Genomic DNA, 23,665 nt, shown 5'->3' with positions numbered 1-23,665 from the left:
ACTTGGCAGAGAGGAGATGGAAGAGTTTGTTTAATTTTCTCTACAGATCGTTAGAAAAATTTAGGGCTCTTTTCAATGAACCTTTTCAACCAGCAAAATAAACCAAACTTATCAAACAAAACGAGTCAAACAAAAGCAAAACACCATTCAACATTGTTGGATTAAACAATTTTCTTATTTCGGCCCCATACTTTAAAATACATAATGGTGTTTTACTATTTGTACTTTAAATGTACAAAATCCGTGTCATTTGACAGTTGTTATAAATTGACTGAGAAATGGCCAGATGAGCACACGCTCCTTCGTCTTTCCCATTAAATCAATGCTATTCGCTCTTGGTTCTAAATTGTATGAACTGTGTTAAATATGCAAAACTAACAGTAACCCATTACCACAACTCAAGTGTTACATTGACCTTTTTTCAGCCAATTTGCCACATATCAAACTAATTTTGCACATTTTGTAGGAATCTCATTGGGTAGCTTCAGGTTTGTGATCAAAATTTGCAAATTCCAAAATAAGAATTTTAAAAAGTCATCAGTTCACCAGACTATATCAAATAATACTTTAAACAATTGACTAAAAGACAAAGCATTTACATATCACAACTTTACTTAATATGTATAGTTTTTCTTCATGTCTCTATCCGTTTTATTAATTTGCCATTCCTATTTTTATTTCATAAATAGAAACTAAATAGGGCATGGAGCTCGGAGAACGTTCGATTTGCAACCAGAGTAGCATTAATCCGTATAGTTTATATTTTATAATTATTTTAGTTTCGACACTTGCCTATCATTGTAAAGAAAATTGTTTTCACATCTGCCTCATTCGTTTGACCAGGCATTTAGAGTCTGTAAAATCCAATTTCTATTCGTAAATAAACGTTGTCAGAAATAGCAGGTGATTGTTTCTTTTTGCTTTTTTGCTATCATTTGTACATTGTTAATTCCCCTTCAAGTTGAGTAGATTTGAGTCTGGCAAGTTGAGTGGACCCAAGCCAGGCCAAACAAATCGAGTCCAGTCAAGCCAACTCTTTTTTGTCTAGTACTTCTGAAGTTTTTTTTGTATAGACTATTGATTTTGAGCCAAAAAATTGCCATTAATCTGGGTTCTAATGTCATCTTTTGCACTTCTTCATGAATTCATTTCTCACACATTTTGATCTTATCATGTAGTAACCTATCAATAAAATAAAAACAAAGAGAATAACTTTGCAGGTAAAATTTTGCCGCGAGCTTGTTTCCTAGCTTTTGGAATTGCAGATCAAATGATACATCAAAATGGTTTGATTTCAATTTGCCGCTAAGGAGCTAAGCTTTCTTGCTGTTGTTGCTGCTCTAACTTTATTCCTTTTTCATCTATGCCAAGCTGACAAATGGAGGCAACGAGTGAAAATGCACTGTATCACAGAATAGTGGTACATTTAGCGGTATCACGTGTGACACATACTGAACATTTGCCTTTTGCGTTGCCTCCATGGATGAACATTTAGCTTCATAGTCAAGATTTGAAAGTTTGATTTCTGCCGCCTGTTCACCTTATGTATCACAATATCATATAAAAATGTATCACATACTTCTCTTGAGGTCAAAAGTTTTTGATAATATCATGAACTCATGTTTTTCATGTAAAATCAATAATGCAGTGGTCCACAAAATTGAAGTTTTGTTTAACCTACGGATAGCTTCTTACAAACCTTCTTGCACAAAGGTTGTATCTATATGTAAGAAGAAGTCTGCTATAAAGTCAATACAAATAGCCTGTTCCGGGTATAGCTAGGCTCAAATCAGAGATGTAGAGTGATCACAACTAATCAAATCATCGAGCAGTTGAATTTGTCAGGGCATTTCATCCACAGTTCTAAGGATCGTGCTCATGTAATCGCCATCTTAAATCTGAATATGTTTCTTAATTATACAGAGATTTCGGCAAAAAGGTATTATCTCGCTTAGGAGGGCCAACCCATGTATTTAGGCCCTATCTCACAGGAACAAATTTGACGACACTGCGCCTCTTAACATTACACGAAACAATATTATTCGTTGGCCGGGGTTTAATAGAAAATGTTCAAAAATTTTGCAAAGACAGTTGGCAGGGATTGTACATTGCCAGTAGCAAATTTTCGTGCTTGTGTTTCATTTCTCGGAATCTAAAGGCAGACGAAAACAGCGAAGCTTTGAAAGATTTTGTGTTCTCAAACTTGTTAAATCAAGTATAAGCCACTAAAGTCAACAATCTGACAAGAGTTACATTTAAAAAAGAAAGCCTTTTAACACACGTTAATGTCACAAGTTTAATGACAGCAATTCAGTGTCGAACAGCAGTCACTTTAATGTTAATAAAATTCCACCCCACATCATCACGCTAATCCACTTCAAGGAATTGGTCAATAACTTAACCAAAACTTTAAAATCAAACAACATAATTCTTATTCCCATGACTTTACATCATTCTAATTCTAGAGCTTGCTTTTTATCATTTAAATCAAATTATGACGACATCACGGAATATCGAGAAGGTGCAGTTTTTGTAATAGCTACAAAAATTAACCGTTGGAGCAAATGTGAATGCGAGCCAGTGGAAAGAACCTGTTGAATTAAAAACGTTGATACTTTAATGCGTGCATGACAAGTGGGCTGTTGATTTGAATAAGAATAACTTTTTTAAGAGTTCTAGTTACAATTACGATCATATACGCTAATTTTTAAGAATTAATTACATGAAAAGAACGCAAATACATATACAGTGCAAAAATCGAAGAGTTTACCAGAGGCCTAAAGCTATCAGATACACTTTAGCTTTACCATGAAAACACCAAAAGCTGCTGTGCAAATAATGGCAGGCAAAAAATCCGAAAGAAAGCAAGCTGATTCAATTTATAATACCCGTGAAATCAGGCTAATCATCAGAAATCAGCAGAGAGGCTACAGTCATGTTTAAACTATGAAAGAGTCCGCCCAACACCTAAAGGAAGTTCAATAAGGAATGTGTTATTTGTAAGTATACAATTACTATGGCCTTCTACTTGTGGGCTTCTTAGAAATATTAACCGGTCAGGCCCAAAATACGAGAAAGGAAAGATACATTAGGCAAGTGGCAAAAGTAGAAGCATATTTGTGTGCTGCAGTGTGCCGTTTAATTTAGGTTATCAGTTTATCAAAGCGTTTTGATTTCTAGCCGAGTAAGTGACTTGAAGACTTGCATCTCTTCATTTCCTAAATATTACTTCTTTCGTCTCAGAGAACCTGATACCTTGGTTAAAATATTCTGAAACCCTTTTGAACCAGGCTGTTGTGACAAAATCTCGTCGAGCGCTAGTTAACAACCTGAATAAGTAACGATTTGCTTTGATGTATTATAGCCTTGCAACATCAAGCTAAGAGTATCGTAAGGTAGCTAAATTTGGCGTTAATGATAACTTCTTAATCATCTCTAGAATAAGCATTAAAAACTACGGGCTTTACAAGGTCCATAGCTAAACTAAATCAAATCATTTTTATGTTAAAAATTCAAGTCGATAAAAGAAATTAAAATTGACAATAAACAATTTCTAGCAATAAAATTCAAATTCGTGCTGTTTTCGCTGTTTTTGGTGATATTTATCTGTGATTTCTCTCTGGTTTCAATGCTTGAAGTTTCTTCTCGTAGAGTTTCTTTGATGGGCTTGGCCCCGAATCATCATCAGTTTCCAGCATGCTAATCCTTCTTCGAGCACTTTCCGACACTTTTCCTTGCTTTATCATTCTGTTTATATCCTTCAATCTCTGAGAAAAAACAACTTTCGTGTTAATTTGCTATTTTTCTAACATCAAATACATTGAATAAAGCATCATTTTTGCAGTGATAACGAAATGTACTTCTTATTATCACAGAATACCGCACTATTAGAGAAATATCATCAACAACTTATTGAATATCATCTTATAAAATAACTCACTGAAAAAAGTTACATTTTCCACTAAAATACTGAAATTTTAAATCCTTTCACTCGAGAAACCAATTTTCAAGATATGATCTCTGGCTGACTTTTTTAAATGCAGATTTGTTTTTGAAAACTGGTCTCTTAATTTGTACTTTCTATTTTTTTATATTCCTATCTTATAACATGTCAATGAGTCTGGATGCCAACAGATAAACAGATAAACAAATAGATAAACAGGCAGATAAACAAATATTTGTTTTCTTGAGCAAAAACATTGAAACTTGCATATTTTTCCAAGTAAATAATTATATAACGTACTCTAGCCGGGCTTTCTTCGAAGCAGTACAGCAAATGACTTCTGGGTGTTGTTGCAACTGTAAAAAGCAGAGAAAAGTTGATGAAAAATCTGTTCAGATGGGGTATTTCAAATATTGTACAACAAGAGAAGATCGGACAAGGTTAAAGGGGCTGGGTCCAACGGAGACAAGAGAAGATATCGCACCTTTTGAGACATCTTTATTAATATCGCAACTTTGTTTAGGACATCCACAGACAAAAGGTTTAGCAGTCGACCACTCTGACACAGTTATTTAAAAAAGATCAGTGGTTTGGTGCCGAAATCGTTTGGTAAAATTTGCTGTTAAGTTAGAGCCCGTAGAGGCACTTGAAAGGAATTAGAGAGAAAGGGAGAGAGAGCAGTTTTAATGGAAAAATTTACATACCTTATCTAAAAAAGATTCATACTTTAAGACATAAACAAACAAGACTTGAATCGTGGATGCAAAATGATAGAAAATTTCTATCAAAAACACAATAATTAAACTATTATCTCGACATATAGTACAGGCAAGAAAAACCGCAAAACAAACCAACTATTAGAAGTCTAATCAAATGAGTAATCAAATGGCATAACACTAACTGACAACATACCATCTTTGATTGGCGATAAGTAAATTTCATGGCGGCTTGACACTTTCCTTGGAGATGCTGTGTGTTTTCTGCGTATCGGTAAGGGAGACAAAGGAGGTGTGTCATGCTGCAAGGCAAAAACAAAAGCGTCTAAGCACAACCGGACCATTGCCAATGGAACATTGCATGAAGATGTCTCAACGCAGACGATAAAACATAAAAAGAGGCAACTCCACGAAGGAATGTTAATATGAAATACAAACATGAAAGACGAACTGCTGCAGGAATAGAAATACCACCATGCCATAACGGTGGTCACAATATGAAACAGGTGCCTACAAACACTATATTTAACAGAAAAGGCTTCAACCATTTGATCAAACCAGAATGTATAAGGGGTTCTAAATAAATCAACCTGGTTAGAATCAATGCAATCTTTAGTATTAGGGCCTACACAAGGTATCTTGAAGCTTTTAAGATAACCGAAACGTGATGGAAAGGTGGTAAATTAATTGGAAGGAAATGTTGATTAAAAAACAATTTGAAAAGCAACAGATGCGTTTCGAAGAGTTTGCTTACCGTAATATACTGACATAAAGTACAGGCAAGAAAAACCGCAAAACGGCAATAAAAAAATACGTATTGATAATGTATTTAGACTGAGCTGAAAGCCTACATTGAAGTTCTCATTTATGGGCTAACAGTTAACTTATAGAGAACCCAAATGCAAAGTATAAAGAGATGCCATTATATACAGAGCTGTACGAGCAAAACATTAAGGAACAAGATTAAAACAAATTAATTACGAGATTTGACTGTAGATATGTAATTTTGACTTTAACCCTGCAACTTATAAATAATTAGTTTAATGATTACTGAAACAACCTAAAATCTACATTTTTATAAAATAAAAACAAGATTTAAAAGAATGATAAATAAATACCGATCCTTTCTGGGCAAATTTCAAGGCGAAATCTTTGATTTCTTTGACAAATACTAGATTGTAGAATGCTATCAGGTCTCCATTTTTCTCTTCGACTTCCTGTATTTCGGTTTTTATTTCTTTTGTCTTTGACTTGATTGGAGAGGCATCCGAAGGCCTATCTGGCGTCGAAACTCCGCTCTTAGCTCTCGTAGCAGATCTGGTTGATCGTGTTGGCGTTAGTTTTTGCTCTTCTAATCTATCATCGTTTTTATCTGGAGTTGTGGGTGCAGAGCTGCCTTGTGTCTCGTTCTTAGATGTTACTCCATCTGTTTTTGGCATCTCCTTCCGCCAGATGAAAACATTGCGGTAGACCTACAGAGGAAAGTTCTTTCAAAATTGACAAACATGTTTCAGATGTCATCAAAGTATGTGGGGAACGGGCAGAATAGCAAATGATCACAGTAAAACAAGAGTTCGAAATTACGTTGAGAAAACCGCCAACCTTCCCGACGACAGAAATTTCGAACTGAGCGCTCTCTAGCGCGAACAGGAGTGACGTCAGGGAACAGGGATAACACCCTGGAAATCAACGGGTTTCGAGAGTAGGTGAAAAATAAACCAAGTTTTCGGTGTCATAAGGCAATTTAAACAAGCTAATTTCCCAAGAAAATGTTTTTTTAAACGTTCTCCTAAAAATTAGATTTTGATCATTTTTATCAAAAACTATTTGCATCAACCTGCACTTTCGCTCTCTCCTTCCTCATATCAAGCGGCTCTATCATTTTTCTCTCCAAGAAATTTTTCACCAATAAAAAATACAAAACTGACTTATGCAAATTTATTTGTATTTGTTTAGGATTACTTCAAGGTTTGATCTGGTCATGAATAACGCGTGAAAAGCGTGCATGTGTCAATTGGTTGCCTTTGAGTTTTACTGAGACTGTATTGGTTGTAGATGCCCAGCTATATGAGCAATGAATAAATATCTTTCCTTATATCAAAATACGACGAGATTAAAGACTAACAATAAAACTATCTTCAGAATTGGAAGATGAAAACTAAATAGGTTCGATCCATGATATTGACCCAGATTAATTGGAGAAGCATCGTACCCATTCAGCAGCAGATTTGCAACACCGGGGAGGCCAAGGCTGGGAGTAAAGGAATTGGCCAATTACATCATCATGTTGTAGGCCAAGGATAGGTGTCTTCTCTTACAGGCACTTCCCTCATGTACGGATAGTATACGAGACTAGCATTTATCTTTTCAGGACCAGAGTCAGAATATCACAAAAGTACGGATAAATGTTAATAACATTAGTAAACAGATAATAAGAACTACAAGAGTTTTGTTAGTCGCGAAAATACGAACCTCGCTATTAGCCTGTGGTTGCTGTCTATAACATCTCATAATATCATGGAAAGTTCTGTCTTCTTTTGTGACTTTAGACATAACATAGATGGCACACATCAAAATCTGATCTAGATGTCGGTCTTTCATCAGGAAAAGTCTGTTGATCAACGTATACTCGAAGCATGTCCAAATCCTGTTGGAAAAAGGTAGTTACCATTTACTATAAAAAAATAGCTTGCACATTAACGAGTTAAGATAAAAACGTAAAATAGCTCAGAAAGGTTTAAAAGATACTTGTAAACAGGTCTAATCAACCAACTCATAAACAGTAAAATTAATATATATTGATATCAAACATATATTTATGCAAATGATGCATGTATGCCCTTATAAATGGCGCCGCAAAATGATGTGGCAATTTGATGGCAAACTGGCATTAAAATGTGCAAATTACAACTGTTAGCTCTAAAATTCACAACTGTAATTTGTGTTGTTCAAACTTATAAGTAATATGGGAAAGGCAGCAAAAGTGCTTGCCAGAAAAGTTCCTACTTGCTAAAAAATGTACAATTCTACTTTCATAAAAGAAAAGCAATCACGAATATTGTCGCATAAGCAAAAAGCAAGCAGTACGACGAGGCAATTTCCTATTATAAGAGCTTACTTCTTTTGAAGTTCAGGCGAAATGCCTAGTTTCTGACATAAGTCTGTCAGACGAACACCAGCAAGATGATAAACCTAAAAGGTAAGACGGATACACTACATATAAATATAACTCAATACATATATTAAATAATTTAATTGTCGATAAAATGGGCTTGCAATGCCTAAAACGGCTCTCTAATAAGCTGCCGAAGAAAAAGAAGTTACAGACAAAATATAACTTGCAACCTCCCTGTACCAGATCAACTACCTCTGTCTCTTTAGGGAAAGTTCTTTCATGTCTAAGCCCTTTTGAGAAGCATTATCAAAGTTTCTCACCAACTTTCTGCAGAAGTACTGCTTTTTGCAACAGACTTTTCGAGATCTTTTGATATCATGTGACCTTCAGCGATCTTTTAAACATAAGTCCTCCAAAACCTTTTGCAACCATTTGAAACTTTCAAATAATTAGTCTTCTAAAACCCTTCTGAGATCTCTTAAACCATTTGTGATCTTCCGAGAGCTCTAAAACCTTTCAAGGCCTTCTATGGCCTTCAAAGACTTTTAGCCAACATTGTTCGAGGGCCATGTACGATCGCCTCTAAGGCTCCTTCTCTGTAAATTTTCCAATTTCCCAAATATTTATCCCGTTTTCATTTGGACAACTCGTATAATTAGAAAAAAATAAATTCAAACAGCAAACCTGACTGGTCAAGTGTCTTTTGATTAGGCAAAACTATCACTAACCTTTCTGAAGAACAATCCGAGAGAGTTTATCTTTTTTGATTGCTTTGCTGGACTGGCTGTCTTCACAGTGACTTTTCCTTGAGGGCTGCCCACATCAATTCGCTTCGAAGGAGACTGATTTGATGTATTTCCAGTGGGTGTTATGATTGGTAAAACCATCGTAATTTGCGCACCTAAAAAGATTCACTTGATATATGTGATACGTGAATGTTACCTTTGCAAAGCTTTGCTGATAGAGGCTCCAGCAGTTGGAAGCGTATCACTGGTACATCCCCTTACCTTTATATTGTGGGGTTTTAATGAAGCCTTAAGAATAAAGTTAATGGTCAGGGGAATTATTGCAAAAAACACAAATATCCCTCATTGTTTATTTCTTCGAGGCCCTCGACAGTAAATCTTCATGAGTATTGAGTAACATGAATAATAAAACATGAAATGAATAGATTCCAGAATCATAATATTTGCAAAAAACAAGACAGCAATATAAAAGACTCCATACACGCGAAGCTTATTGCACGGTTTCCCCACTAGGTGAAACTTTCTATGATCCAAAAAACTTGATCTCTTTAAAAATGGCCTCTAATAATAAAAATTGTGTTAAATAAATTTCCTAAAAAACATACCTGTGCCAGACTTGGCGGCTTGCTGAATGACTTTCCCGGGCATTCGAACAGTTCCAATGAATTTTGCTGTATGTGGCGAAACAGTTGTAAAACTAGTTGATGTAGCAATGAACGTGGTGCTCCTTGCCGATGATTGGGTACCACCAAAGAGACTACGTTTGGCTGAGTCAACGTGAGACCCACCAAAACGATCTGCTAATGGTATAGCAGTTGGAGACTGCTGTATCGCTAAAAATAATTGTAAGAAAGACTATAACTTCAGTTCAACGCACAGGCAACAAGTAAAAAAAAATAAAGGAGCTTTTTATCAGAGATTTATGAAAATAAAGAATGGTATCATGCAGGTATCTTCGCAACTCGAAGAAAATTTACGAAGGCTGTATATTCTTGACCGTAATGAATTTGATAATTGATTGGATATTTGAAGAAAACACTACAAGCTTGCCTGAATGTTTAATAGTTAAAGGCACTATGCCCCGTCAGTTCACTATGTCCTGTCAGTCTATTATGTCCTGTCAGTCTATTATGTCCTGTCAACCCACTATGTCTCGTTAGTCCACTATGTTCTGTCAGTCCACTATGTCCTGTCAGTCAAGTATGTCCCATCAGTCAACTATGTCCCGTCAGTCCACTATGTCCCTTCAGTCCACTATGTCCCGTCCGTTCATTATGTCCTGTCGGTCCACTATGCCCCGCCAGTCCCCTATGTCCCATCAGTCAACTATACTCCGTAAGTCAACTATGCCTCATCAGTCCACTATGCCCCGTCAGTACACTATGCCCTGTCAGCTCACTATGTCCCGTCAGTCCATTATGTCCAGTCACTCCACTATGTCCTGTCAGTCCAGTATGTCCCGTCAGTCCACTATGTCCCATTAGTCAACTATGTCCTGCCAGTCCACTTTGTTCTGTCAGCTCACGCTGTCCCGTCAGTCCATTATGTCCTGTCAACCCACTATGTCTCGTTAGTCCACTATGTTCTGTCAGTCCACTATGCCCCGTCAGTTCACTATGTCCTGTCAGTCCATTATGTCCTGTCCATTCACTGTGTCCCGTCAGTTCATTATGTCCTGTCAACCCACTATGTCTCGTTAGTCCACTATGTTCTGTCAGTACACTATGTCCCGTTAGTCAACTATGTCCCGTCAGTCAACTATGCCCTGTCAGTCAACTATGAAGAGTTAAGAACAGGCTCTGCAGCAAGTTTAACGTCGAGAACTAGTCTTGTGTTCCCGGTTGGATATGTAACCATAGGTCTATTGTATAGTCAAATCAATGGGAAATTTAAATGACACTGAAATGAGTCAGGACATAGTGCTTTAAGGAGCGGACTACGGATCCAAGGGCCAGTGGTTCGAGTCACTGATACGACAAAAATCTAGCTTAGAGTGAATGGGGTAGCCAGCTCTCTGTAATTCCAGGCGTAGGAATCATGAGATGTGGTCACATCGAGAGGAAGGATCAGAACACTGCTCGATAAGCACAGCTTTTCAAAACTACCTTCAAATTATAGGTAGCAAGAAATTAAAATACGTCACTGGAAGACACGATCCCTGCTAGAACAAGGAGAGCTGAGATCTCATGCATATGGTGAAAACTTGTATGTAATCAGGATCTTAAACTGTCATTAGAAAATGAAATAGTAAAACGAATATCAAATAGGAAAAGGGACTTACGAAATCCAACGACTTTATCTCCGGCCTTTTTGTAAACTGGCTTGGCACTGGCAGGCGATGTTATGTTTGCATGCTGGACGGTACCATCATTTGCAGCAGACGCGGGCATGCAAACACTTTCATAAGTAGGCACGATATCTCCCATGTTATGGAGAGCATCGTATAGCGCTGAGTTCTCTACCCAAGCAAGCTTGTCCAGAATGCTCTCTTCTATCTGTTGAAAAATCACAGAAACTTTAAACAACTATAGAGATTAAAAGATACTTTAGGGATGTTATCACTAAAAGAGAAGAATAACAGAAAAGGGTGTCCCCAACGCTGAAAGTTTGAACTTACAAAGTTTTTAAAGAAATATATTAAGGTGCAAAATGAAAACTAACATTTCAATTGTGAATAAAACAATAACCAAATATTTTTTTCACAATTGCTGACCATATTTGAACTTGCCGTAAGAATAAACTGTGAAATTTTGGTTTCAGTATCTTGCATAGTTTAAGAGAAAATTGCATTCATACAAAAATAAATCAAGACTTTTGGTTTCAAATACAAAATCAGAAATCGAAGGGTTTACTTTCTACGGTTGAGATTTTACAAACAACTATGAAACTAAGGAACTAGGAAAAATCAAAATTATCAATTAGAAAGTCAACCACACCAGAAAACATGATTTTCAGTATTTTCATTCAACTCTCTATCATCATTTTTTACAGTTCAAGCTCGCTTAGGCAATCAATGCTGGTTCCAGACAGTTTTGGAAAACTTTTCAAGTCATCTGTAGCGTTGAGGATGGAGCAAAAAATTATACACATGAACTACGCATCAGGAATGAGGGGGAGAGATCATTCACATAAATGTCATTGCCATAAAATATAAACGCAGACATACTCGATTCAAATGTTTGACAACGTCTCTTGAGAGGCCCTCTTCTTCTCGAATAACAACCTCGATAATCTAAGACAACAAAGACTTTATTATGATTTCACACAGGACCCACTTCAACATTAAGCAATTCCTCACCAAATGTCGTAAATGACCAGTTTAGCGCCCGGGGCATTTATCTAAAACATTGATATTGACCTTACTCAACAGGGGCGCTTATCAAAATTTAGCTATAACTGAAAGTGAATACAGAGATGAATAATGAAAAACGAAGAAAACTCTAAAAATTTTACAGATAGTAATTTAGATAATATCACATTGATTTGATTTTCAAATATTGGGCAAAGAGATGCAAACCAACCAATGACAGCATTTGTAAGAGACGTAAATTGCAACCTTTAAAGTTAAAAGTGGAAAGTTATCAATTAAATGAACTTTTTTTAAACTTTGTTCAGACGACAGACGTAAATTCGTCGTCGAAAAGGTCGCCATCAGTCAAGATGTTTCGTCAGAAACTGAAAACTTTCCTGTTTGAGCATAACTATTGAATCAGATTATTGATATTCAATATTTGCCCATAGTTTCTTAAAATTTATGTGAAAAGAGGAGGTGCTCTCTCCTCGATTAGCTTAGCCTTTGAGAGAGTTCCTCCTTAAGAATTCCCCTTCATACAAATCATCTGATGTCATGTATTTTTATCCCTTCTGTGAGTTATTGTCTTATTAATTTGTATGTAGTTATTCATTATTGTAAGTTTTTAATTAAGAGAGTGTTTGTATGTAGTGGAATTTAAAAATGAATGAACTGAACAGATGTACCCTTAAATGTACTCTGCCATGATTATGTAAGTGGGTGGCTAAAAAAATGAAAATGGTCCATAAAACTACGTTCATATTGAACGGGCTTTAGATCAGTCAAAAAAGTTCAGAAACAAATGTCCAGATACCTTGTAGTAGTGAAACGGACTCAGTTCGAATGAATGGAGAACCCAGGGAAATGTTCTGCAAAAAATATTTGTCATTAATAACAACTTACTTGATAAATAATAAGCTAACAAGTTACTTTTTCTTTGTTGATATTTTGTTAAACTAATTTGCTATCATTTTAACAAAAAAGGTAAGTATCATCCATTCATTTTCATTATGATGGGAAGCTGATCGTGTTACAACACTTTGAAGCTTATATAATTTTTAAAATAAGAAACGCTTCTTTTGGGAACATTAAAATGTTAAAATAGTCAATACTTGTATACAACAGGATATTTTTGATCAAAAATCTAAGAAATCATTAATCGTTGAGAAAACAAACACTACTGAAATGCCGTTTTATCTCGAAATGCTCCTTACTGAATCCAACTTGTAAACTTATTTCGCCAAATTGATGTATCATCACATGTATTACTGACAAAGTTACAGTTAGTATTGAGGCACAATTTGATAAAACATACCTCTGAGAGCTGTATGAATAAATAACGATTTCAAGGCAACAAGCCATCAGTGCTTTAATGAATAGCTCTTGAGACACGATACCCTAGCATTACAAAGAATAGTTTGATATATCGTATATGTTGTAAATCAAATATCTTGAAAATTTCCTATTTGTACTTATATGCTTTCTTGCAAAGGAAAAAAATCCCGGCATACAAAAATTTACAAGAAATAACCAATTAAACCACAAGTTTTTTGCAATAAAACACCAATAAAGTGTAAGACGAATATGTAAGAATGAAAGATTTTGTTGACAAAATCTGCCCTTGATATAATTTAATAAATTCCTGGAGAACAAGAAATAAGTACAAGACAAGAAAGACTAGTTCGGAACAAGGTAGCACCAAGACAGTGCTAGAGGGCCTTTAGAACATTTGCTCGAAACATAGTGGCCCCACCCTCCGTCCACAGAAAAAAAGTAGGGTTCGTTATATTGTGATTCAAATGTATCACAAATCAATTTAGTCCCGGTGTCAGGCTTGTCAATTAAACAAAGAATTTCTTGCACCATCCCTTGGTCAGAAAAGCACAAAAAACAGGAATGAAAGCGTACAAATGAAAATACTCACTCCTACATCAATTGAAGGGTTGATTTTCTTTTCCGTCTTAACAATACTTTCTAAAATCTATGAAAAATTGAAGTTAAAAACAAAATGTTTAGTGTCTATTAGCATGCATTAGGCCATGGCTGAAAATATAATCGGGTGCCTTCTAGTTTTACATCTAACTCATAAAAATGCAACTTGTTTATCAGAATGCAAGTTTATTTGCTGGATTTAATTGGCATAAAATTTTCTGAATTTTAAAAATTAACATTCCGTCATCGTTTTAAGGCGAGACATAATCGTTTTAAGTAAAAACTTCCATTAAACCGTTGGTAGTTATGCTACTGGCTGCATCATAGTCATCCCCTATTAACGAGGTCCTGAATTTATCAAACAGAGCACAAGAAGCTGTCTACTTTCACTATTTCCGTGCATAGCATATACGGCTTTCAGAGACTATAATAGCAACATGAGAGGAGATCTAGCTAGACATAGACGTCACTGAGGTTAATCAAAGCTTGTGATATTAAACAGCAAACAACTGTATTAGGAAAAAGGGCACAAACCTTGTAGAACAGTACCAATGATAATTTCCAACGATTGTTTGCGAATTCGACAGTAGAACAAGGTGACTGAGGTCTGTCTAGAGAGGGCTGCAATAAAGTCGAAGTTTTTCAGCAGATAGCAAAGCCAACAATTGTTCAATAGCTATCTAGTATATATCATAAGGAAACAGAAAACTTTGACAGGAAAGGGGACTTCCAATTAAATAGGAAAAAAACTGACATGGAAAAGTATACTTAAGCATGATAATTTAGATTGCTGGATAATGAAGTTGCTCAATTATTACATAATATACAGGGCCATAGCGGCTATTGTTCTTTTAGGGGGATGGGGGCTCCTTAAAAATGCTTTGAAGATCCTTTGTTTCCAATGAACGGTCGCTATTGTTCAAATTATTCACAAACAATTGTGCTTTCCAACAATTCTACCACTCCTACGATACTGATGTATACAAATCAAAGACAAAAACAATGATAAAATTTTAAATGTAACTTTAAAGTTAATAAACAAGATCATACTTACTTGAGTATAGGATGCTTGAAATCTATCTGCTAGCTTTGAGATGATTTGTTCCAATGCTTCTTTTGGATTATTTTGACAATCCCTGGAAAAAATTACACCAGGATACAGAATCAAGGAGTATAATAAACAGTTTAAAAAGAAGAAAACAATCAAGGGCTTTCCTTCTTTCATACTGAAAATGAATAAAAAACAGACATAAAATAGGTTTACGACAAAGGAAAATAGAGAAATTTACTTACGCCAAAATTCCAACCAGAGATTCGCTTGCCGAGGCTTTATACCCAAGTAAATGGTTCTGTAGCCTACTCACAGACTGGGTGGCATTTGTTATTGGCGTGATCCTAAATCAAAAGCATACAAGCTAAGCTATATTACCGAAAAGATAAAAAACGGTTTGGGTGGAATTCATATAGATTTTGAGTTTTTTCATCACTGGTAAATAATGCATTAAACTACCTCAGTATTTTACACCTCAAACTCTTAAGAGGGGGGGGGGGGATGGTGGGGGTTTTAAAGCTGATTTTGTACGAAGAACGCCTGTCAAAATTGGACGATGAAAAAAAGAGTGTTGCAAAGCAATAGACAGAACTGCAAGAAATTTCCTGTACAGAGCTGATAAACAAGTATTGGTTAATATCTTAATTGAATTAAAAAATAATAACGAGGAAACTATACGAAAGAGGAAAGAAAAGTTCATAAATGGACAGAAAAAGCAAGCCTTGATAGGTAACCCAACTAAATATTTCCATGCATACCACCAAGCTGCCAGTTGAATTAACAAATCATCGGTTGCTTTATGACAGGGTACGCTCAATGGCGAGATCAGGCAAAATGCGTTAGATATCATAAGTATATAATGAGAAGGGTATACATGGACGTGAACATGCTTTGAATAAAGATCAAGCCCAACTCACTCTCCGTTGTCTTTATCTTTCAAATATCGACGACCGGTTAGCGGGGTTAGGGGAGCCATGGAAGTCTACAATGTATAATTCATTTGACATATAATTGGCATGAATTCTATCCTTAATATGCAGATAAATCTAACAAGCAAGAAGATATTGATGGGCAGATGTCAAAACCCTTCCAACTGCTAAAAATGACTATAGTTAGACAGTTCCATTACACTTTGAACGATATCAATTACTGTTATAATTGAATCATCGCTATTTCAACCAAAAGGTGACATCTTTCAAAATTTCAAATTAACTGCATACTGGAACATAAATGCTTTAAAGGAGAGAGAACATAGGTATCTTACCCTCTCAAAATGTTCTTGTAAATTTCTCTTGAGATGTGACCTAGCAAAATAACAAGACTGCTTAAGCTGTGTTTCAAGGTGACTAAGGCCCTGGTGACATCAGTGCTATGTATTCGTGTATATGTCCGATTACATTTCCTTTGACGTTCCTTTGCTCCTCTGATATTAGTCAATGTACAATAACAAGCAACAGTAGAGAACAGCTTATACTTTTCAAAATGAGCAACAATTGCGGAACAAAATCGTTTAGCAATGAAAAGGAATTCTTTCACCCGTTAATCTTGGCTAGTCTAAACACTTTTAAACAATCTTTCCTTGAGAACTTGCCAAGTGTAAAACAACACACAAGCATTGAATGATAATAAATTACCTTCCACTCTCGTCAACTTCATCATGAATTTGCTGGGACTTTGATGGTGTCCCTATCTCTGCGTTTGCATCTTCGCCTAAGAAAATTCGCTCATCTATCTCACCGACTGATAACACATGTTCGTCATAGTCTTGGTTTATATGTTTCCTAAAGGAAAATTTGCCAACAACTATTTAATTAGAGAATAAACTAAAGCAGGGTATTTCTAAAATTATTTCAAAGTGCCCCAGGAAAAATAGATAAAGAGCCTTATGATCTGACAAATGGATAAAATATTTGAGACATCTACATCAAATAAAGATTTTCTTAAGCTTAATTTTTAAAATGATGTGAAGTGGGCTAAGGCAAGCATCATTACACAAACACTGTGATAGAACATACTTTAACAGATCAGAATTCTATGCTGAGCGCAGCTGCTTGTATTCTAAGATGTGCTTTATCAAGAAAGCACAAGTGAATGTACATACAAAATTATTTGATAAATGAGTAAGTGAAAAGGGTGTTAGTCTTCTTTTAATTGAAGCCTCAGAATCATTCATTTCTTTTTTCTCTGACCTCCTACATTTTTCAAACTGGTAAAAGTACAAGTGTATAGGAGTACAAAAAAATCATGTGACAATGGAGAAATATGCCGGTAAAGTTTCTGATTTTCAAATAAAATTTGAGATTCATAAAGAATTAATAGCAAGCCACTTACCAATTAAACTCAAAATTGCCAGAATCAAGAAGTCCCATTAATGTCTCTTCATCTCCTTTCAATATCTTAAAATTGATAATCAAATATAAACAACATTTTGGCAATCATAAAAGGCACAGAAACCAATTTATCAGGAAAGACCTCTACAAGCACAAAAAACAGAATTGTGTATCTTAATATACTTCAATGGTGCCTGCTTGATCACATACAATAGTCAATCAGTTGCCTGTTGATAACACTAAGTGTGGAACTCTGCACAAAATATCAAACAATAGGCAACCATATGAACAATAGCAGATATAGGTGCGGGGAAAAGCTTGATTCAACATTTTGATTGTTCTCTTAAATATCAAAACCCTTCTGTTTGAACAGGATCCAATTAACAGCACACTCTACCTAGATCACTTCTGCAATTGAAAGGGAATTTTGACTAAAGACTTCTTGTTATTGTAGCAAAGCCAAGCATGATCAGTGGATCAATATATGATATTACATGCCCCTTTCAATAAAAAACCTTAAAAAGGCATAAATAAGGCTTTCAAAAATGAGGCCTGTGGTAGCAAGCAAACACCTCTACACACCCCTACATTGTTCAAGTGTGCAAAACATTGCACATGCAAAACAAAAAACTTGCAAAGAAACTTTTTTAAATATAATTGCTTTTATTCTTTTAACAAAAAACTATTTTTTAGAATTTTAAGGCAATATTCAGATATTGGAAACTCACCCATTTTTCTTTCTAAATGATATATTATAGCAGTGCCCAAATTTTGATCATGATGGAAAATTAAAATACAATTTTTCTCAACTTTCGGAATAAGTGTCTCATGCAACTAATATTACTTACAGCTGCAGAAACTTCAGTTTTATATAACTTTTTTGCAGGAGTTTTGCCAAGTTTTTCTATTTACAAAAATTCCCATTGTTGTTAGTTGACTACAGTGTTTATCAGATGCTATTATACCTAATGATTGGAAATTATTTTGAAATGACAAGTTTTAAAGATAACATTCTCTGCAAATCATCTTCCTTTTCTCTACCTCAAACATTTTCAGGGGCAGCAACTCCTAACTGGTAAAAATAGTTGAAGTCTAGAGAATTAGCTAAAAGGTAACAAGATATTTCAACTTGATTTGGATGTGGTTAGTGTAATTACAGCCATTTCCAAAAGGGGGTGTTTTGCAGAGGCAGAGGAAGGAATTTAAAAACCAGCAATTGTCCTTGCCAAAAGTTGAGGCCTCACTTTAAGAAGTTTCCACAACCTACCTTTTTTGCAAATAAGTTTTTCAAGAATGGTTTCCAATGGTGCTCCCTTATCTCTTTAGATTCTTTGGAAATACCTAATAAACAGAAAATACAGCTCAGATGGTTTTGACATACTGAAAGGACCAAACAGGATAGTAGGTTAAATAATGATCAGTGTTCGGAAAATGTTTGTGGCAATTGACAGAACAGTCAATGATAACCTGGAATCAAGTCATCATGATAATCTGTGGTTACATTGAGGCCCACATTGTCAGCTCATGGAAAACCGATTTCTTTGGCAAGATGAAAAAATATACAAAATTTCCACTGATGTTTATGAGATGATGATGATAATGAAATGGTGAAGATTTTTATAGTGATGAAAATGATGCTGAATACTGTGGTGATTGCAGAAAATATAAATTTTTGACACAAAACAAGGAGTTAGACATAATATGACAAACAGTCAATATGAAAATAAATGATGATATGGAGATCTTCTTACCATCAAATTTTGTGCATAAGAAATCAATAGCTGAAGGCAGATCATCATCAGTAAAGTCTTTTGTCATAAAATCAGAAGGTAAAACTAAAATGAAAAGTAGAATCTTGGAAGAAAAATTAAACATTTCAAAGGAGTCATCCAATGGTTGAAAAGCAAGTAAAAAAACGTTTAAATAGAGAGAAGATAAAATTTCACAAAAATTTATTGCTTATGAGCCAAATATTTGATTTCTGAAGGTGTGTGACAGATTGTTCCTCATGATAAAAATGTATTTTATATTTAAGGAACAAAAAATATCAATAAGTTATCAAATAACTGACTTATAGCTTCAATAATGTTATCAGTAATACTCAGATAACAAGGCCATTGATGTTCATATGAGAGTTGATCTTCATTTCATAGCTTTCTGATGGAAATATTTTCATGTATATACTTCTTTTTGTCACTTATAACTGGCACCTCAGAAAACATGGCATGTATACATACATTTAAAGCTTTCAGTGCAAATCAAACAATATCAACTGAATAAATGTATAAGAGAAAAGGTTATAATGACCAATAACTGGTACAGAAACTCGAAGCAAAGAGTCTGTGAGCATGAAATAATGAAACAAACCTTCAAAATGTGGGTTGAGAAGTTCATGCCTTGGCTTTGACATTAGTGAATTAGCAAACATGAGATCTAAGCAGCACAACAGGAGGTGATATGAATTCACCAAATCGTCTCCAATTTCCGGAAAATTGCCTGTAAAGGAAAGGTGAAAACATAAGAAAATTATTTCTGAGAAAAAAAAGCAACTGAATAACACTAATGCTAAAAATGTATGGAAAGAAAAGCGACAAAACTATTCCACGTACCTTTAGCTCTTATGTACAGGACCCAGCAAAAGTTGAAAACATCATTCACTGAGCAAGCGTGCTTCCTATAATAATTTTGAGTCATATAAATACATATACATAAAAACAACTTTGGGAAAAAGATTGGGAATGGTTAGGTTGCAAAACTGTTAAGGAAAGTAAAAGATATATCTTCGATAAAAATCATGTTGAATTGAAAGTCATCCTACCAGTTGCAAATAAGCTGTACATTTGACACTGACAAGTGTTTGAAATGTTTAAGAACTATGTTACTTCTACCAGGTTTTTGGAATATTTCCTAGTAATAGAGTCTTAATGGGGAGGTGGTAACAGCTGACTCAACTGTGACCTGCTTACAGGAGACCAGCTTGCTCCATTTGATACCAGTTATGGTCCAAAATTGAGCCAGGATTGTAGAATTTAAATGGGACTCATTAGAAACCAGACAAAATAGTTGACATCCATGTGGGTCCAGAACCAGAAATTTAAAGCCGTATTTTTGTTAATGTGTATTGTTTGGGTTTTTTAAAGGTCTTTAGATTGGTACTCTAAATGGCTGTGTTAAGGACCTGAAATTGACCATGTTGTGATTTGGCAAAATTTATTAACTAAGCAAAAACAATAGCAATCCTTTTGGTCTTTTGCTGATCATGCCTCTGAAATATAAGTAATTGATTATATGACTGTAGAGGTAATATATGGTTTCCATTCAAACCATATATTATTAAATATTATTATTATTAAGTCACCTTACAACTAAATGACAAACCTGGAACAGGGAAATGCAAATTAACTTACCATTTCCAATGAAGTAAGTTAGTTAATATTTAATGATACTTTGCTGACAGCTGCAAGCCATAGAAAAACATTGCCCAGACATTTTGAAATCCATTGGATCAGGCTGTACTTAACAGAAACTTCAGACCATAATCTTAAAAGTTGTAGAGATCAGCATTACATATATAGTGTTTATATTATTTTAAATGTAATAGAAACACCATCCTTGAGCCAGCAGGACTTTAAGCATAGAGCTATTTACAAAAGAAGAAAAACCATGACTATATATTTGCAGCAAATGCATCCACAACTTACTTTCTTAATCTTCCTTTGCTACCTCTACCCACAGGATCTTCTTTGAAAATTTCGAAAAACAACTTGTCTGCTTTTTTGAAAACGATAGTTGAGACATTAAAATTTCTTTCTAACAGTTCAATCCTTCTTTTGAAGTCAACCCCTAAATTTGTCATTTCTAGCCACTTTTTCATTTTTTGAAAGAAGAGAAGAAGGCTAGAAAAGAAAAAATTGAGTTTATAATGACCACCAATTAATTTGAAAAGGAAACACTTATGAATGAAAACAATAAAACGATGCAAATAACACATGGAACGATTATAAGTAACAGCATTCTGTCAAAATGTTTCTTTCAAAGGTATTAAATGGTACCAAAACAAGCAATTGTAGCAATGAATTTCATGATTATACAATGTTATCTAATGATAATTGATTAATGATAATGGAGCCTATAAAACTTGCATTTTGCAAGTAGACGTTTGTGACAAATGGCAACAACAGCTTTTAAAATGGGAAGTTTGATCATTTTCAGTGGCAAAGAATTAGGTACACCCTATGTAAGAAAGGGGATAAGGAGTTAAACAATAAGTTGCAGCAACCAGCTCCATTATTTCAAAAGTTCAAAACTAAGGATATAAACACACATGTGTACTAAGAACAATAACAACAGGTGACAGAGCTTACAAGCCATGTATTTTGGTGATATAGATAATAATGCTTTTCTACTTTAGGTTTTCATATAAGGTTGAATTTAAAAAACAGTGATTCCTTTTATTAAAGTTTCGAGAAAATTGCCATAAAATTCCATTAAATTAATAATGAATTACATTCAAGATTTTAATAAGAAATTTTTCATGATTGTGAAAATCATTAGCTCAGTTGATAGAGACAGCTGGTCAGAGGTTTGAGTCTTGCCCTGGTCATGTTACTCCCAATATTCTCTTCCAGTATACAGTGTCTTTTATTTGATTCATATGAACAATTTTTTCTTACTCCTCACAATATGATAAATTACTAAAATTACTGTTGTTTTTGCTACTTGGTGAATTGATTTCCTCAAACTATATTTTAAGTATACTTTAAACTGCATCAATGCTCAATACCAATTCAGTAAAAATATTCCTGAATTCTTTGCTCAACCGTAGAAACAACATTAAGCTGTCAATTTTGCTTTGTTTCACCAATAAAAAATATAAAAAAGATTCCATGCTCTTTTCTTAGACTTAAACAAAAACTCTTCAAAAACTTTGCAACAACTATTAAAAACCCCTGTGATAATATTGCAGAAATTTATGATTTTGCATCTGCCTGCATTTTGAAGCCTCAAAATTGGTCAAATGCTTAGAAAACATTAAGAACAAGCTGAGGCTGAGCTATTGTAAATGTTATTTAGAACAATGTTTTATCTCTAAAAAGAGGGGTTTTTTGTCAATTTTTCGGCGAATTTTCGAAACTTGTCAGCAAATAAATTATGTCTCACTCAATTCCTTGGCAGTTGAGGCCTGAACAAAGCCCTTGAACATAATAGCTAGCCATACTGCTTACACCCTAATAATTTAAGAACAAATCAAGAACAGCCAGCTCAAACTTCAAGTTACTGGTTCTTATATAAAAATAGTGTATCTCTAGTACCAACCTCAGCTTCGTTTTTCTTAATAAAGATGTTAATGAGACACAGTTTCCTTCAACAATGTTTTGTCTGTCTGAGGTGGGGACAGCAGATTTTCTACAAGCTACATATAAGGCACAAGCCATCCAATGCGACTTTTCACCCTGAAAGAAAAAGGAATAAACTTTGCAGAGGGTTATTAACAGCAGTTTTTTCTGGAAATCGTAAGGTTGATAATTGACAATGTTAGTTCAGTTTAAACTGCCTTTATTTAGGTCTACAGTAAGAAAATTGCTGGTTTCAAACAAATGTGCATAAATTCAGCTAAAGAACCGAAAAGCATGTAAGTTACATAAATCCCATGTTTGTTTCGTTAATGTACCTGTTATGACCCTCAACTTGTGATGCACACCATTTCAGACTGTCACATTCCAGCTACTCAGAAACCGTATTATGCAGGGGGCAGGCGTCAAGCCCCCTTCAAGGACAAAATCTACCATAAAATGTCAGAATTGTTCCTAAATTGGCAAAATTTGTTTAATACTTCGACTCCTAAAGTTTATATGATGTTATCAATTCATTCTTTGCTGACTTAGACACATGGTGGTAAGACCGTAATGGCCAATGGTGTGTTAGTAGGTCAAACTGTCATGCTTATAGTCTGTTTCTACGGTCAATCGATATGTAAATATTTTCTTTAATCGATATCATGGACTGCTATCATTTGCTACCAGCTGCTGACACTTAATTTAAAAAATGGGTAGAACGTCCGGTTCCTGGTCTCAAATACCGGTGTGTTTTTCTTTAAATAAAGGCTGTGGAAGAGAGGCCCCTTTGAAAGTCAAATATTCGAAACAAAACGTTTAAATTTCCAGAGTGGTATAATGTAGCCCCATGAACATTAAATACTAAAGAATAATTCTCAGCAAAGCATCATTCGTGGGTAAAGAGTGTTGCAAAATTTATCACCTCTAACATGTAATGCAAGTCGATCTTCTGATAGGAAGCCCAAGCAATGTCCTGGGTCTCTACATCCATATTCAGCTCCCGACATAAGTCTAAAAATGGTTCTTTCTTTGAATCATTTAAATCCCCATTCGACGAACCATTAGATTCTTCCATAATTTTAGGTGCTGCTACACTATGCCGTTGAAACAATGTGACAAACAAGCCCTCGTCGTATGATACGTCGCACCTTTGTTGTTCGTGGCATCCAAAACTAGTACGCATTATAGGAAGCCGTGTTTTGGC

The 23,665-nt window shown here is 35.0% G+C and overlaps 1 protein-coding gene across 2 annotated transcripts; it reads right to left on the bottom strand.

The window, feature by feature from the left end:
* Positions 1-2,270: 2,270 nt before the first annotated feature.
* LOC148960342 (retinoblastoma-like protein 1) lies at positions 2,271-23,653 on the bottom strand. Of its 2 annotated transcripts, none has more exons than XM_089116169.1 (27): positions 23,384-23,653; positions 22,442-22,578; positions 20,827-21,021; positions 19,735-19,799; positions 19,493-19,621; positions 18,877-18,960; positions 18,393-18,466; positions 17,127-17,191; positions 16,430-16,576; positions 16,060-16,099; positions 15,713-15,777; positions 15,038-15,139; positions 14,799-14,880; positions 14,279-14,365; positions 13,737-13,793; positions 13,128-13,210; positions 12,627-12,681; positions 11,687-11,752; positions 10,802-11,015; positions 9,126-9,353; positions 8,503-8,675; positions 7,778-7,851; positions 7,132-7,306; positions 5,778-6,131; positions 4,856-4,961; positions 4,244-4,299; positions 2,271-3,767 (listed from the first exon to the last, which is right to left on the bottom strand). In XM_089116169.1, the coding sequence occupies exons 1-27, from the start codon at positions 23,642-23,644 to the stop codon at positions 3,603-3,605; spliced, it is 3,339 nt and encodes a 1,112-aa protein (XP_088972295.1). In that variant the 5' UTR covers positions 23,645-23,653; the 3' UTR covers positions 2,271-3,602. The 2 variants fall into 2 exon arrangements, with proteins under 2 accessions (XP_088972295.1, XP_088972296.1); XM_089116170.1 differs by having other exon boundaries at positions 18,877-18,933.
* Between the last annotated feature and the right edge of the window lie 12 nt (positions 23,654-23,665).

This window comes from Rhopilema esculentum, chromosome 4, assembly GCF_057945365.1.
Source record: "Rhopilema esculentum isolate cy_ngs chromosome 4, ASM5794536v1, whole genome shotgun sequence".
In the NCBI taxonomy this organism is placed as follows: domain Eukaryota; kingdom Metazoa; phylum Cnidaria; class Scyphozoa; order Rhizostomeae; family Rhizostomatidae; genus Rhopilema; species Rhopilema esculentum.
Note: the sequence above shows the minus strand (reverse complement) of the source record. Positions and strands in the feature narration are given on the sequence as shown.